This window comes from Chinchilla lanigera, unplaced genomic scaffold (assembly GCF_000276665.1).
Source record: "Chinchilla lanigera isolate Chin_1 unplaced genomic scaffold, ChiLan1.0 scaffold00044, whole genome shotgun sequence".
Lineage (NCBI taxonomy): Eukaryota > Metazoa > Chordata > Mammalia > Rodentia > Chinchillidae > Chinchilla > Chinchilla lanigera.
Genome location: NW_004955445.1, coordinates 10,603,324 through 10,621,393, shown reverse-complemented (window position 1 = coordinate 10,621,393; position 18,070 = coordinate 10,603,324). Strand labels below are relative to the sequence as shown.

Here is an 18,070-nt window from a genome sequence, read left to right as displayed (position 1 = left end):
AAAATGGTCTCTATATATCCCAGGATTCATCTTTTTTAAAAGAATTAATTTTCTTTCATTTTTTAAGTACCTCCTTGACTTGAAAGATACTGAATGTGTATATGGCTGATCAAGTGCTTGGACTGGGAGGGATGTTAACTTTGCCCTCTTTGCGCTGTTGGTGTGAATTCTGTCAGCCCCTCCCTTGGAGTCTCTTTGGTCCCTTACCCATTTCCAGTTGGGAAGAGTGCTTCAGTTGAGGCTATGAGGTCCCCATCTGATCCCTCTCCAGCTGTGCCTCCTCTGTGGGAGAGGAGTTAATAGCCCCACGCCATGTCCCCACCAGGCCCTGGGACCCTGGACCTTGTGAAGACCCTAGGAGCCTCTCCCCCAGGCTGTCCTCCAGTAGTCAGTTGTATCCCCATCTCCCACAGAGCAGCCTATTGAGTGCAGGACAGAACCAGAGCCAGAAAGAATGAGGAAGCTGGCTGTGGGCTGGGTCCCATTTCCACCACAGTGGGGAGCAGTCCAAGAATTCTCAACCTGAACCTAACTCACCAGGTCTTTATGAAGCTATACTGCAAAAGTAGCAGGTTAGAACATCTTTTCATAACAAGTTGAGCCTTGGTCAGATAGTCAGCGGGCCTCTATTTGTATGGATAGAAGTAGACCAGTTGCTTGCTGAGGACCTTCAGTTGCCTCCTCTGCAAGGGCAGTGCTATGATTTAGAGGTATAATGTCCCCCAAAACCCGCCTGTGAGGTGGGGCTCTGGATCATGGGACTGCTATATTCATCAGTGGGTTGATCCATTTATGAGTTCATAGCTGAATGATGTTCTATTAGGAGGTGAGCCTGGTCAGAAGAGACGGGTCACTAGGGCTGTGACCGGGAAGGATGTATTTTTGTCCACAGCTCCTCCCTTTGCTCTCCGCTTCCTGGCTGCCATGAATTGTGCAGCTCTGCCATGCCTTTCCACCATGCCATTTCTGCCTTGGTGCCAACCAACCATGGACTGCATCCTCTGAAACCATAAGCCAAAGTAAACCTTGCTTCCTCTGAGTTTCAGGTGTTGGTTATTTTGTCCCACCAACATGAAAGTGGCTACTATAGGCACCATCTCCTAGAGGCATCTGATGAGGCAGCTCTATTTTCCCACATGTGTTGAGCAGATTCTTTCCTGAGCTTATTCCCGTTCCCTAGGCTGCTACTAGTTTGCAGTCTAATGGTGCACCTGAGTTTCTTGGTCCCAGTTAGAAGCCATGCTTTTGAAAGATTCAGCAAACTGCCATATTAGTGTGCAGCTGGAAGTTCAGACCCACCCATATGAGATGATTTGCTCTGAGGAAATGGGAAAGAGGAAAGTTCTCATCTCTTCCCAAGAAGCCTCCTCTCAACAGCTGCTGAGAGCAAAGGGGCACAGTGGTCAGTTCTAAGTAGCACCTGTTAATTTCCAGGTAAGCACTAGACGCTTAGCACACATCTGTTAGCTTTCAAGTTCTGTATGTTAATGGACTGCAACACATCACAGAGCTGAAGAGATGAGTTACAGTGTGTAGCTTCGAAGCCTTAGCACTGGAAAATCCCAGCTCCTTATTGTCGGGTCTCAAACCCTTCTAAACACCTAAGATATGGGGTGGGGGTACTACTGCTAATGGGAATACAAATTACTGGTAAGGCTTAATGTAATTTTATTTAGATTGAAATAATATGTAGAAGTGCTCCTGTTGTTTTCTTAAGTCTCAGTGGATGATCTGACCCACTCCATCTCGAAGATCCTGTCCTAAATCATGAATTTAACTCAAGGCTGTTCAGAAAGCTTAGAGAAGCCTTTCAGCTAAAACATATGCTGAGCAATCAAGATGCATCCTTTTTTAAAAACTATGTGACTATCTTAGAAAGACATTTAGAGAATTTCAACTCCTAGTGATGAATATGGATAATTGGAGCCAGGATAAAAGTATTTCTTTGGAATCCAGGAGACTGCGGTCTAGCTTCACTTCATCTCCTACCTATGTGACTGCCTCAGTTTCCCCCTTTGTGAAAGCAGAGCATCAGACTCTCCAATTTGGAAACTGAGATAGACATTGAATTAAGGGCTACAAACTCAAATTCTGCAAGTGGTCAGGGAGTAAACATGACCAGGTGTGAGATAATAGGGAGTGGAAGAGAGTGGGATGAACTGGTGAGATTAATTCCGATTTTGATCCAGACAGCTGACGCCCTTTAGGCAAGAAAATATAAGATATGATTGAAAAATATGGCATATATTTAAATAAAAAATTAGTACAGTACAAGATAAATTGCCGCTAATCCCTCTTCAGATACTTCCCTCTCTATGAACACACTTATCCCATCCTTCTTGCCACTTTCTGAAGCAGTTCTGGAAGTCCTCTTTCTCTAGTGTCTTTCGTTGTCCTGTCATTGTCGCCTTGGAGTACCGAATCAGTTCAAAATGTTTACCTTTCATGCTCCTTTTGGCTTTGGAGAAGAGCCAGAAGCCACACAGTGCCGGATCTGGTGAATCAGGTGCGTGAAGACGCACTGGAGTGTGTTTTAGGAGCTTGTCTTTCTGTTGATGGCACTTCGAAGCAGCACTCACCATATTGTTTTTATCACATCTTGTAAAGACACTCACTAAAGACGACTTCCAGAACTGCTTGAGAAAGCGAAAAGAATGATGGAATAAGTATGCTTGAAGCAAGGGGACATATTCTGAGAGGGATTCACAGCAATGTGTCTCCTGTAAAAACAATTTTTTAAAAAATTGGAAGCATTCACCGTATTTTTGATCACCCCTTGTAGGTACGTCTTCTAATTTCTTTAGAACTCAGGGATCTAGATGTTACACAAAATTTCCTCATTACTAGTGATGACGTCTAATTTGTTTTTAAGACCTTTTTGAAACACCGCTGGACAAATAAAATCCACCCTGAAGCATTTGCAGCCGGTAGCTTGAGAATACTAGCACAGTAACCACAGCTCAGCCTGCCTGGCAACGTCAGGGGCGAAACAGCCCTTCATCTTCCCAGCCCTAACACCCCTTGTGTTTACTTCTGCCCAAGATGTTTATCCGCCTGGAAGTGCTTTTGCAGCTCTGGCGTTTGCTGGCAGAGAAAAACAGCCAAGCTTTCCCCCTATAAATGTTTCTCTAGGGCAGCTTAGGAAAGCATTTGCGGTTGACTTCTCTCTGTAAACACAGCTAGTGTTTTCTTGGGATGGGGCAATGCCCACTGGTGTGGATGGCATGGGTACCAGTTTACCTCTCAATCCTGCAGACCCTTGATAATTGCTGCGACAGTCCCCATCCCCTACCAAGGCTGGCACTCCTCCCTTCCTCCTTCTCTCCCTCAACTCTCCTATCTGGATTTGCTTGTTAGTTAACCATGCCCTATTTTGGAGAGAATTCCTGGTTAATTCCTATCCTCTACGTTACCTGCAATTCCATGCAAATGATCACTGACTAAACGCACATTTCGAAGGGGACCACTTTTTTATTCGCTCTTTCAATCTTAATGTTGCCCTCCAAACATGCCAAAGTCACCCAGAGCCTCAATTTTTAATTTAATATAATTGTACAAAAACTATGGGAAAATTGAATCTAAGCAATGGCTTGATATTTTAAAAATAATCAGGTAGGACTTAATTTTTCAACATAATTGTCTAGAGGTGATTCAGTTTCACATACTCTTTAAATATGTATTCTTCTGTGCACTATGGCTTGAAGTGATGATTTAAAATTAGTGTAAATAAATCATAAAAGAATCCTGGCAGTTAAATTTGTCATCTCTTTGGTGTAAAACTCCCATTTAAAAATGAAATTCTACCTTCCTGGTAAATCCTCTTTCTTCTCTCTTCTCCTGCCAAAATAATTCTATCAATGGAGCGATAAAGGATTGGTTTTTAATAACTGGAACAGAGATGTTGGAACAGGCAGTGTCCACAGTCTCCGTTCCCTGCATTACAGCCTGCATAGATCTCTTTCTTTGAGTGAGCAGCACCTGTGACTTGCTGCTAGCCATAGAAAGAAGGTGAGGGGTGGTCACACTCTAACTAGGCTGCATCATACGGAGATGTGGGGTGATACCACTCCTGCGATTGTATGTAGATTTAGTCATATATCATGGTATGCATGGGCTGGGTATCCCTTATTTGAAATGATTGGGATCAGAAGCGTTTTGGTATTATATACATAATCAGCTAGCTTGGGGACGAGACCCAAGTCAAGACACTGAATTCATGTATATTTCATATGCACCATATATACATAGGCTGAAATTCACTTCATACAATAGTCTTAATAATTTTGTACATGAAATCAAATTGCATGATGTGGAGTTTTCTATTTGTGGCATCGTGTTAGTGTCCAGTAAGTTTTGGATTCTGGACCATTTCAGATCTCTGATTAGGGTTGCTTATGCTAGATATTGGTGAAGACCTTTATATATGTTTTCTCATGCCTCTACATAACTATTTTTTAAGATAGATAGAAATTAAATTTCTGGGCTAAAGGATTTGCACATGTACTTTGCTCATATATATGAATATATATAAATTTAAAACATAAAAATAAGATTAACATTTAAAGTATAATATAGCAAATGTATTCGTACATGTGAACTTTCCTCTAAAAAAGTTGAACCATTTACTATACAGCTCCCCATGCTCCCCATTAACTCCCCATGCTCCCCAAACATACTCACTTCCTCATAACTGCAGGCAAGCTGGTTGTTAGGAAGCTTTTTCATGTTTACCAATCTATAGGTACAAAAGCACTTTTCGGTATGTTTTCTTTAGCTATTCTGAATTTTTAATGAGCCTGAACATCTTTTTTATATTTATTATCCCTTTCCATTTCATGGCTTGTTAATTGCATCTTCATACTTTTCGTTTACTATTCCACTGGATCATTTGTCTTTCTTTTATTTGCTGGTAGGATTTATTGATAAATGTACTCTGAACTATTAATTGTTTTATATTTATCAAATGTCACTTCTAGGGATTGGGAATTTAGCTCAGTGGCACAGCACCTACCTCGCAAGTGGGAGGTCATGGGTTCAATTCCCAGTACCTGGAAAAAAAAAAAAAAACAAATGTCACTTCTAAACTGGCCTTTGCTTTTTAGTTTGGTTTCTGATTTTTTTTCCTAGACAAAAAGTTTAAACCTTTTGTAGTCAAATAATGAAGTCTTTTTCATTACAGATTTTGCTTTTTTGTTTGTTTTGGTTTAGTTGTAGTGTGGTCTTTTCAAAGAAGGTCTCTTTGTCCTAAGAAACAGTCCCACGTTTTCTTCTAGTATCTTTATGCTTGTTTTTTCGTTCCTTCCTTCCTTCTTTGCTTCTTTGCTTTGTGTTTTAATATAGGACCTCATTACAGAAGCAAGGCTGACCTCAAACTCATAATCCTCTTCCGTCAGCCTTCCAAGGGGTGGGATCACAGGTGTGCACCACCATGCTCAGCTCTCTTTCTTTTCCTTTATTTTTTCTTTTAATGTGCATTTCAATTCTGCATGGAATTTGTTTTGTTCTGTTTTTACAGTTTTTTGGGATTGAACCCAGGGTTTTGCCCATGCTAGGCGAATGCTCTACCACGGAGCCACATCCCAGGCCTAGAGTTTGTTTTTAGATAGCAGTGAGGTAAGACTTAACCTTTGCCACCAAGGCGGTTGTGCAACAGTGTTCACTGCCCCGTGCTTTCCCCACTGAGCAAAACAAATGTGCTTGTTCCTAGACACATATTTTATGACAATGGTCCAGCCCTTTTTCATTTCAACTATTATAGCTCCACTTACTGTTGTGAAATCTGGTAAGGCAGTTTGTCATTCTTTTCCAAGCTGTTCTTTGCAGACATTTCCTCTTCCAGAGGAATTACCAAACTTGCTCACTGTACCGAAAAAAATCTTTTTGGATCTTCCTCTGCTCTTATTCCCCTTCCCTTTCCCATCTTTTCTCTTCCCTTTCTGATCAAGTCAGCTCAAAAGCCATTTGAAAAAGATAGGCATCCATGGTGCAAACAGATGGGAGTGGTCCAGCATAGAATACTTGTTCTTAGGGGGCAGGTGCCCCCACTGGGGCATCAGTGCTGGGGTCCCATGTTGGTAAGGTGCTGCCTGCCCGGAGCAGGGTGGGTGCACATCGCTGAGAGTAATGAGGAGGCATACCTGTCGGGAAGAGGCAGCTCCTGGCCAGGGTGCAAGGATCCTGGGAGGGCAAGGACAGCTTCTGCATTGCAGAAAGCTGGACAGCAATGGAAGATGAATTGCAAACAAAGGACATGAACAGACACATAAGGACCCAGCCTCCTCGCTATTGGCAATGATGGATATAAATATGTAGAGAGAAAGAAAGCAAAAAGAGCCTGTGTGTGGGGTTGGTATTGGACTATGGGTAGAAGCTAGGGCCAGCCTCGCTGGTGTGTGACCCTGTGCTTATGCTCTGATGCTGGGCAACCACTGTTCAGAAATTCTTAAAAACGTTACCTTGGAAATTGCATTTTTTAAGTCAAGTCTGAGGGGACAGTGGAGCAGGCTCAGGGACGTGGGATGTTGGCTGAGAGCCATCCCATGTCCCGCCATCTCCCTGCCTCCCTGGGATGGGTCTCAGCCACCTTCCCTCCACCACAGAGGCTCAGGTTCTTCCGGTCTCCCTGTCCCCATCTCCATGAACACTGTCATCCTCTGCTCATGGCACCCGCCTCTGATTCAGGTACCGGGCACATCTGGGTGCACTGCTTGTCTCCCTATGGTTAGAGGGTGGCCTGGGGCAGGGAAGATGCCTGGCCTCAAGTCTCCTCCTTGGCAGGGGCCTGAACATTAGTCTAGCAAGTGGCAGGAGACAGATGCCCAGAAGGTGGTCTGCACTTGCTCTGAGTTGCAGGGTTGGGCTCTGCCTCCTCAGAGTCTGGATTCTGCCAAAAGTTTCCTCCACGCACAGCACTAAACAGCAATTGTAAAACACCAGGACAGGCCAAGAGAGCTTGTAGAAGACAGGGGAACATTGGAGTGCAGTATCTTTAACCTGGTCCATTTCTGCCTTTTGAACAAGATGCCCCATGTTTTCCTTTTGCACTGGACCCTCTACATTCTATAGACAGTCTTGGAATAAACACATGGCTTTCAACATATATGGACAGCTAAAGAAGTACAAATGTTGTTGTGTGTGTGTGTACACACATCTGTGTGTCTGTGTGTGCACATGTCTGTGTATCATGTACACACAGCTCTGTCCACCCCAAGGGCAGCAACATCACCGTAGCAACAGACTCACTCAGGGCCTAGAACTTGGCGTCTGAAAATTATTTTACACAAACACTTTTGGGAAATGACCGATTCTAGGCCCAGGGCAAGAGAAGTAGGAGACCAAGCTGAGTATCTTGCGCAGCCAGAGAGGAAGTAAGTGCCCAAAGAACGAGGAGAAGCATTAAGGGGATAGAGAAGCCAGCAGGAAGAGGCTCGCTGACCACCTCTGGGACACTGTGGCTGTCAAAATAAATGAGATAGTGATGGATGATAGCCATTGATGTGATTTATAGCTAGGTGTCCCCCTAGAGCCTCACGTGCTCATAGGTGGGGCTTTGGTTACCAGTGGATTAGTCCGGTGATGAGCATCTAGCTGACTTGCTCTTAGGAGGTGGAACCTGGTCAGCAGAGGTGGGTCACTGGGGCCGTGGCCTGGGAGGGTTTCTTCTCCATTCTGCCCTTCCACTCTTCTTCCTGCCTGCCTCTCTATGGTCAGTCCCCCTCGTGATGCCCCATGCCGTGCCACCCTGCCTTGGAGCCAGCCAAGTATTCACTGAAACCTCTACAAACTGAGAGCCAAAATCAACCTTTGCTCTCTTAAGTTGCAGGTGTTGGGTACTGTATCCCAGCAACAAAGAAAGCGACTAAGACACTCACTGAGCAAAAGAATAGTAATGAGCTAATGAATTAATTGGAAGTTTGATGGGGACCAGGGGATATCAACCTAACCTTAAAGTATTTCCCCACAAAGACTTATTAACTACAAAGGAAAGAGAGCTACTTGATAGTGGAGAAGCCGGCAGGCAACAACTTAATTAAGTATCAGAGTTAACGTCACCATTAATGAACAAATTGAAACCATGTACCACAAAAGTGACTCGGCATCACTTCTGTAGTATTCTCACCAAAGATGTGTAGTAACCGGGATCGAATCTGGAGACGCTGTCACAGTATTCCAAGTGAGGGCCATTCGCAAAATCGGTGGTATCTCAGCAGTACGCTAAACAGTAACATCCACTGCTCACACTGTAGCCTGGTGCCTTGATTCACAAACAAAAGCACTTGAAAAAATTTTGTCTTTGTCTACAAACTCTGCATCAGAGAACAAACATGGCCCTGGCCGTCTTTCCCACACCAACATGAATGTGGCCATCTTTTCCAAAATCGTAAAAGAAATTAAGTTCATGAATCGAGGTACCACCGTATGTGGAATATATACAGAAGCCCCCCCCAAAAAATGTATGCACACTCAGGAAAAGAAAACTAGTACGTTGTTTTTTCCAACAGATGGTGTCAGCCTCATATGAGGGACTCTAGAGGTTGTAGTATATCACAGAAAACCCACTATACTTCTGGCCTTTAGAGAAGAAACTGAAAATGACAGTGCAGCAATCCCAATGACCACGGTTACCCAAGCAGCAGTTCACCATGTCCGGAAGTGAATGGCCACCACGCTGAGCACCTCTTGTAACTGTAGAAGCCAAAAGAAATGTGTATTCATCTCATGATGTCTCAATAAACTTAGCATTAAAATATGTATACAAGTTTTCCTTTTCCTGGTGTGTATACATTTTTGGTGGACTCTATATTTTCTTTTGAAATACATATATATCATATAATATATATTTTTTCTTTTTAAAAATATAAACCTTTTTATTGTGTGTGTGTGTGTGTGTGCGTGCACATGCTCACGTGCACATGCAAGTGTGTTACAGGGGTTTGAACTTAGGGCCTGCAATGAGCTATATCCCAGCCCTTTTTATTTTTTATTGTGAGACAAGGTATTGCCTGGGCTGGTCTGAAACTTTTGATCTTCCTGCCTCAGCCTCCCTGAGTGCTGGGTTTACAGGAGTGTGCCACACCCAGCCAAATATTTTTAATAAAGTACTTTTTCAGATAGGGCTCTGATTATTTAGGAGCATGTGGTATATGTTCATGTTCAGTAGATAAACAGTCATACCATTCATGACATTCTACAGATTATGTTTCCCATACATATAGATTCTTCTTCTTAAGGACTCCAAGATATGGGTCTACCACGTCATTTGGTCATTGTCCTTTGATTGGCATTCATCTTGTTTCCATTTCTCTGTAGATAACACTACAGTAAACATCTTACAGATGCTCCGTGTAGGCTATTTGATGTGTTTTTCCAGAGAGAAGATAGAAAATGGAATTAATAGGTCAGTTTAACTGTTTTGTTCAGTGCTGTAATCAACCCCAGGGCCTGGTATTAAGTAAGCTCTCTACCACTGTACAATCTCCCCAGCCCACACCTTACATTTTAGTAGGTATTTCCAAATGAAGCAGTCAGAGCAATTTAAACTTACAAGGAATATTTTACAAGAAAAGTCACATGCACACAACGTTCAACATCTTGCTGAATCTTATGTTTAACATCGCAGAAACTAATAGCTGTCACCTCTCTGTTCTCCCTTTGTGCCACCATAATAGGACATTTAGCTTGGTACTATCCACCTGAATAAAGACCCAGTGTCCCAGGAAAGTAGACATGGCCATATTATTAAGTCCTGGTCAATAGATTTGATATGTTCAACTTCTGTGTAGATTCTTAAGAAACAAAAGGTATGACCTACAGCTCTGGACCTGCTTATTCCTGGTTGGAAGGTAGATGTGATGACTGGAGTTAAGGCAGCCATTTTGAACTACAAAATGGAAATCTCTTATTGTCCATAACAGAGCAAGAAAACAGAAGAATTCTGGTACCAGATGACTGTGGGGCCACGCAAAGAAGCCACCAATGTCTATCTACACTTTTATATCTGGGAAAAAAAAAACATGTATCATATGAAAGCCACTTTTTGAAGATGTCTTATTGTCACAACAACCAAACTGATACCCTAAATAATATAGTAACTACTGAAAAAGAATAATAGGAAAAAGAAGCAATCGTTCATATTGGGAAGATCACTAATACAACTACTTTATCTGATCTCTCCACCACGCCTATGTGGAAGACGTTTGCACGTTGGTATGTAACCGCCATTAATCTCGCAGGTTGTTAAAAATGCTATTATGCAGCTATTTTTTACCCCTTGGGATTTTTCTTCACTGTCGGAGAGGGCAGGCCAAGGAACTCAGCTCTGCCGAAGCAACCTGGAAAAAAATGCTTTCCAAACCAACTGGGGTTTTGGCAAGGAATGTTCATTTATTCACCAGTGGAGCATTTGTTTAGATTCTTCTGTTTTGAAAAATTAAGTGGTTTAGTATTTTAAATTTGTTCCTAAGTCCAGTGTAACCAGTGACCTCTCTCTTCCTTAGGTCACTGAAAAGAATTTTCTTGTGTTTGTGGCTAATTCCTCAATGGCAGTGGCCCAAACAGGGGACAGGAGGGATGGATGCCTAGGCTACTTAGGTCAAAAATAAACACAGGACAGAAGGATCCTGGGATTCCTGTGGCCGTTCCATTTCCAATCACCCATGCTGTGCTGTGTGAGTCTGAGTCGATTTGGTCTGCAGAATCAGCTGCACACAAGTTCTAGGAAATAATTTTGAATTACTAAAGTTGCAATTTACCAAACCTAGTTTTTCCCTTGAGTTTTTCAGTTCCCTTTTAAAATCACTTGTTCTATTTAAAGGACTAGTGTAACAAAAACTCACTCCTTGTTTTTAAGAAAATCACTGTTTAACATTTGGTACCATTTATAAACTTAGCTTTCAAACCTTTAGCATTTAAATGTCCTGAAACACTTTCAACTATGTTTCTAAGTTTGATAACCTGGATGTTCTTTCTAAGTACTCCAGCTGTCCAATGTTTCTGCTACCCTAGTAAATTTTTTTATTTTATATTAAAGAGTATATATTTCTACAAATATACAGTTGCATTATATATTTTTTAACTTAATTATTGGTATAATTTAGATAAGTATAGTGATCACATTTATCATGGGAACTGGTACCTGTACATATCTTAGTACCTGTACATATCTTTTTCCCATTTCCCTCCCTCTCTTCCATCCCTCTTCCCCTTTCCCTTTAAACAATTACTTTTTATTTCACAATAACTACTATACATTTTGGTTCTTAGTTACTCTTTCAGTCTCTCACACCAGAGAGACAGTGCAATGTTTATACATACGTGTCTGATTTATTTCATTTAGGAGTGTGATGAAGTTCAACTTATCGATGTTTTCCTTCACGGTTTGTGCTTTTTGTGCTCTAAAAAATCTTTCCCAGACCCCGGGTTGCAGGGATTTTTTTCCTTATGTTTTCTTCTGGACATCGGATGGTTTCAGGATCTTATTGTTGTGATTTAAATCTGCGATCCACTCCGGGCTAATTAAAATCTCCTAGGTACCATTGTGCATGATGTGAGGTTGGAGTATACGTTAATTTTTTCCTATCCGTATTCAATTTTCCGACACCATGTGTGCCATCTGTGCATTTTTGTGCAGGCAGAGGCACTATTCCAAGAAGAGATCCTTAAATGTCACCGGCCCGCTGAAGAGGCCCACGGCACGGCATTTCAGAGATTCCTGAAGAGCAAGAGCTGTGGACATGAGACAGGGAGAGCACTCACAGTAGCCATGCTGGACCCTACGTACTATCCACCTGAATATGGACCCTACACACTATCCACCTGAATATGGACCCTATGTACTATCCGTCTTTTACGGCATGGAGGTGGCACAACAACCAGCCACTTGGGCCAGAGCACCACCTGGAGTTCTGCTCCAGAGGGAGAGGAAGAGCTATGCCCAGGTCTGAGCACGAAAGTTGGCATCTGCCTCTCATTTGATGGGTGATCATCCGTTGCATGTCTTTGGTACTTAGGAGAGATCTGAGCAGTCCAACTAAAGTGGCAAGGACAACTGTCCCACTGTGCTGGGGACACTCTTGGTGTATGTGCCATTGTCACAAAAGCCTCTTTTGCTCTCAGAAGAGTCCTCTTCTCGAAAGGTGTCTGAGCTTCTAACCCTGAGGTCTCTCCAACCTCAGGACCACAGACTCTTCCATCATAGAACGTGTGGGGCGACTCTGGGAACCTCTGCAGCCTGTCCGGGCTCACCAACAAACATACTCTATTCAGAGAAAAGCAAAGAGAAAAGACAAGTCTGTTGTATTAAGAAGCCAGAATTTTGTCATTCTGCTTGCTTTTTGTCTCTGGAAAAAAAAAAGAGAGGTCTTCGCAGGAAATGGCAAGGAAATGAGGGGTAGAAATTCTTGGGGCTACTATTAGAAAGTCAGCCTGTCCCCAGCCTAATGGAAAGAGCTGAGTGAAACTAGTATTTGTCAACTTTTCCTCACTACAGTGAAATACCTGAGGCAATTAACTACAGAGCAAAGGTTTATTTTGGCTAATGGTTCTGGAGGGTCCAGGGATTAGCACTTTGTTCTAGGTCTCTGGTGACAAAAGCACATCCTAACAGGAGTGTGTGCCACAGCAAATGGCTCACCTTATTAGCCAGGAAACAGTGAGAGACACGAAGGAGACTGGGGTCCTACCGTCCCAGCCCCAGTGACCTAAGGACCTCCCAGTAGGTGCCACCCCTCCCTAACGATTCCACCACCTGCCAACAGTACCACCTTGGGAACCAACTCTGGTTCACTTCCCATCATATTAGATAGGAAAAAATCATAACGCATGACATGTTAACTCAAGTCCTCAGTTTCACAAAATGAAACTAAACACTTAAAGTGTTGTCTTAGTCCATTTGATTTGCTATAACAAAATACCTGAGACTGGTATTTTATTAAGAAAAAAAAAAGAAATTTCCTCACAGTTCTGGAGCCAAGATCAAGGCTCTGGAAGGCTTCGTTGTATGGAGAAGGCTTTTCTCTGCTTCCAAGGTGGCACCGGGTTGCTGTCTCCTCAGCAGGAAGGACTGTTGTGTTCTCACATGGTGGAGACAGAGGAGTGAGCAAACATCTTTTATAAGAGCCTTAATCCCATTTGCAAGGGAGAAGCCCTCATGACCTACTTATCTCTTAAAGACCTCACCTCTTATTACCACGATACTGGACGTTAAGTTGCCACACCTGAATTTTGGAGAGGACACATTTAAGCTGCAGGATGGAAAATGCTTAAAACATGACTTTCTGATCACTAGAACCACTCAAGTTTTCAATGAACAGCAAGTTTGCATATGGTATCTCAGCGTCACCGCCACATCCAACAGTGAGTCGCTCCTGCTGCTTCTTTGCACTTTTCAAAATGTGGCCCTGATATGCCCTTACTGTGGTTGAACTGCCAGTTTTCTCTTGTGTTATTTTGAGAGAAGCACTGAATGACATTTTGGGGGTACAAGTCTGAATCTTTTTCTTTTTGTTGCTATTTTTGTTATTTTCCTTTAAAAATTATTGTTAAAGGTTTTTTTCTAATAATGGTGAGAAGCATGCCTTCTATGAAATTTGAGGTTAAAAGAAAGACATTCTACTGGGAGTCTGTTTGCAACCGTTGTTTAGTTTAGAGGCTTGGCGTATGCCTATACTTGTCTGGAGTTAGGGAAGATGTGAAATTTCTCTCTTGAGGAGAGGGGCTGGTGGGTACTTTTGTACTATTTCAAGTTTGTGGAAAGCATCCCCCCACACCTATGCTCCGTGTCACAGATTGCCACTTTTTAAGAACACGGGGGAAACCTCTCTCTACTATCTGTATCGGGTAAAGCTTTGATTTGCCAAGTAGCTTGGAGGCACTGTGAATCTTCTTTTTCTTTTGTCTTTTGTCACTTTTTATACCTCCTCTGAAATCTCTTACCCTCTTCCTTTTCCAGTTACTTTCTCTTTTTTTTGTTTGTTTTTCTCCGGTACCAGGAACCAAACTCACGACCTTGTGCTTGCCAGGCAGGCACTTTTGCCGCTGAGCTAAATCCCCAGCCCCTTCTTTTTCTTTTGGTACCAAGATTTAAACTCAGAACCTTAGCATCGTGAATCATGAACACAATGAAATGCTTTGAAATTCATGGCTTTCCTTGCTGATTCTACAACACTTTGGGGGATTCCTTTAAGACCCTTCACAAGTACTTACAAGAGAAAGGGGTGAAGTATGAATCTATAGCTGCCGTTTTTTATCTCTTTTTTCATATTGTATTTCTATGCATGCTTACTTTTGAATAAAGAAAGTGTGAATACCCCTTGATATTGTAATTGATTCATTTCCCTCTTTGCAATGGCTGCCAGGAAGCTCAGCATCTAATTATTGGTCCACGACCGGCAAGACCTCCAGTCCACACTTTGTGTATCCACCCTGTCCTTGACTTTCTTTTCATTCCTATTTTTCTCTGTCAGCTTTTCTTTATTCTGCTGCCATACATGTTTTTAGGTTCTGCCTCAAACCATTTTTGAAAGAGTCAAGGTTTAAATAAATGCATTTTAAAATGGAGTACTTTTTTTGTAGAGGAGATCTTTGCAGATGGGAAAGGAACATGTATAGAAATGAGAGGTGATTTTGCATGGAGACTATACATGTCTGTCTGTGGGCTATCTATACACGCTGAATACATTGTGAAATTCATGGTTTTCAAAGTTAATATGGCCTCTTGGCGTTGGAGTCCATTTACTGAGAAGATTCGGGGTGGACGGGGAGAATGTGTTTTACTCCAGGGTAGACACGCTATGGTTTCCACCCTAAAGAATCTGCTTTATGGCTTAGCACTTCCAAAGTTTGTTTGGGATTTTTTTATGTGTTATTATAAAATGAGGATAAATACTTACCAAAGAGAAACCAGGATAAAGGAACAGAAAGGGCCCTCCTATAGGGGAAGGTGGCTGAATTTTCCATGTCCTTGAATACGAATTGGGGCTTTCCATCCTAGTTCAGCTTCTGCTCATCTGCTGTGACTCTTACTCTCTCAACAGACTGTCTTCATCTGTAATCCCAGCACTCTGGGATGCTGAGGCAGGAGGATGTCAAGTCCAAGCCCAGCCTGTGCAATTTTGTGACTTAGCAAGATCTTGTCTCAAAATAAAAAAAAAATAAAAAAGGGCTAAGGATGTAGCTCACCACAAAGTGCCTGGGTTCGATCCTCAGTACTGAAAAGAAAAAACAAAACAAAACAAACAAACAAACAAACAAGAAAAGCGATGGGGATTCTGGCCTCTGCCTTACTATGGCACCACACAAGAGCTCTGAACAATGCTAATGCCACAGTCCTATCTCCAGAGAGCCTGGCCTAATTGGTGCGAGGTGGGGCCTCAGCACGGGGATTTTTAAAATCTCCCCTGGAGACGCTAATGTGCATGGGGGTTGAGAACCGCTGCCCTGAGAGAAGGAAAAATAAAATTAATAAGCACCTGTCTCCTGCTTTGCTCTCAGGGGGGACAGGGTAGGGCTGCAATTTATGAGATAATGGGACAGATTCTGGTGATGGAGTAAAATGATTTGAAGGAAGTAGATTAACCCTTTGCATTCCATAGGGCACCCCTAGTCATTAAGTGTTCAACATGTCCTGCCATGATCCACAGATGCAAACACTCTTCCTGTCCTGCTAGTATAGGCTCATGTGTGTGTGTGTGTGTGTGTGTGTGTGTGTGTGTGTGTGAGAGAGAGAGAGAGAGAGAGAGGGTAAGTGTACAGGTACAGATCCAGTCATCCTCATTCCAGGACCTCCCAGGAGCCCCCTGGAGCTGCCCATGCTCCAGTCCCTTTGTAAAATAACTTAGTATTTGCATAAAACCTATGTGCATCCCTCAGATGCTTCAGGTCATCTCCGGATGCCTCACAATGCCAAATAAAATGTAAATGAATGCTTGTAATTACACTCTATCCTTTAGGGAATCATGCGTGACATGGAAAAATGTCACAGGTACTCATCACAGAAAAAAATCTTTTCCCAAATATTTTTGATCTAAAGTTGGTTGAATTTGAGGATACAGAACTCTCACGTAGGGAGGTGCCAGTCTATTCCAGTCTACTCCTTAAACACACACACACACACACACACACACACACACACACACACACGTGTATATGGGTTCAGGGGTCAAGGCCAACTAAACACCTCTGGAGAACATGGAGCTGCTCATTCCAGCAGCTGGGCTCTCTGAAAAGATGCTATGCAGGGTGAAGTTGCGTGCACAGCAGTAATCCATGCTGAGCCATTGCGAGCACCAGCCGCAGTCACAGAAGAGTAACACGAGCGCAAGCTCAGTAAATCCTCACAGTAATAATACAATGGGCACTGTTATCTAAGCTCATGAGAAGAGAAAATCAAAGCAAGCACACACACAGTTCGCTTCTAGAAGGCAGAAGAGCTGCAGTCCTCATGCCTGGAGCAGCAGGCCTAACCCTGGCCTGCTCCTGGAAGGACAAATCATGCTTATTGAGTACATTTGCTCTGGCCTGAGGGGGACAGAGTAAGCCAGGACCAGAGATGGGGCCGGGGATGGTGGGGCCTGATACTAACACAATTTTAGACCCCTCCTTAAGAAAAAGAGTACAAAATTATAAGGAGTCCAAAAGTAGATATAAAACATGACGCCTTAAGTTAATAAAAGAAATCACAACAAATACAGACTTCATGAAGCTGAAAAAGTACGCAAACATCACAACATTCCCAACTCAGCGCCCCCTCAGGTGAGCCTCAAAATGCCGGGCGGCCACCTCCCTTCCCTCCTCAAGGGCAAGCGGGGAATCGCAGCAGAAGGAGCAATCTTTACTGACTGCAGCCCCATGTCAAAAGCAGATGGCGGATAAATGTCACTCCCTGAACAATGGCTCCCATCAGGGCCTTAGAAAGGGGCTGAAGCAAATGCAGAGCCCAGGAACTTCACGTCTACCGGCTTCCCGGAAACGGTCAACCAGCCCCACAGTCTAGACAGCGTCTTAAGAGCAACGCCAGGGCTGGGGATGTGGCTCAGTGGCTGAGCATATGTGAGGGCCTGGTTTCCAACTCTAGAATCTACATAAATAAATGCAAGGGCTTTGCAGCCCGCCCTACCCCCCAATTCATTCCTAGCAGGCTACTTTTGGCCTCTATTGGCTTTGCACTGGCCCATAAAATGGGATGCGCTAGCAGCACCAGCTACCGCGGAGTCTCTTCTGGGGTTTAAATGAGATAAGGAAGGAAGAGCTGGGCACACGGGATCAGTTTAAGGTTGGCAGATTCCACAAACAAAAATACCATGACACTCCATGAAAGTGGACTTTCAGCGAGGGAAGGAATACATTTTCATGTAAGTAGGTGCCACCCCTTGCACAGAACTTCCTTAAGCTTCACCTTGTTCCTCTGAAATTCACTGTGTGTGTTTAAGACAGCTGACTGTGGAGGAGACTGAAAAGGCCTGTGGGCAGAGGAGGATATGCAACTTACTTTCAGTAAGGCAGAGAAGCTTTCGGGACCTTGGTTTCCTCATCTGTAAAATGGGTAGAACCTAGGAGGAGACCCCCGAATCTCTCTCACTGGCGGCACTTCCTGTAATCCTGATGGTCCCTCCTCCTCCTCGAAAGGCCTTTCCTAGCTGCTCCAGCTAAGATTATCACCCCACCCCACTCCCAGCACATATATTCCCCTCTACCATAGTAATTACAACTTTCTAAAATTACCTCATTTTTTATTTGATTGTTTATGATGTCTCTCCAGGTGACTGTAAGTTCTGGGAAATCCGAAAAGCAGTCCTGTTCTGGCTGAATAGCTGTACCTGGTCCAGTCCAAAGATGCTCAATATATGCGGAATGGATGAATAGGTGGATGAATGAATGAATGAATGAATGTTGGTGTCACGGGTGAGGCCCCTTGGCCCAGCCTTTCCCTTCTCCGGGGCTGTGCTGGGAGGGTGCGCGGCCCCGGGGAGGGAGGCGGTGTGGGGTGGCGGTGGGTGGGAAGGAGGCTGGGCCCTCGTCTCCTCGCGGGCTAGCGAGGGCGGGCGAGCGCTCGGCTGGCTGCAGGCGCTGAGAG

General features: G+C 43.5%; 1 protein-coding gene and 1 long non-coding RNA gene across 2 annotated transcripts in view; both read right to left on the bottom strand.

Annotated features, from left to right (window-relative positions):
• Nucleotides 1–11,313: 11,313 nt before the first annotated feature.
• On the bottom strand, nt 11,314–15,115 carry LOC106149416. The gene is made up of 2 exons (XR_001235593.1): nt 14,889–15,115; nt 11,314–12,256 (listed from the first exon to the last, which is right to left on the bottom strand). It is a non-coding gene; the product is annotated as an uncharacterized LOC106149416 (long non-coding RNA).
• A 2,777-nt stretch (nt 15,116–17,892) lies between these two features.
• Nucleotides 17,893–18,070, bottom strand: part of LOC106149399 — a 19,391-nt gene continuing 19,213 nt past the window's right edge. The window contains exon 7 of the mRNA XM_013518241.1: nt 17,893–18,063. Within this exon, the coding sequence (XP_013373695.1) occupies nt 17,893–18,063 (171 nt within the window). The remainder of the gene's footprint in view (nt 18,064–18,070) is intronic.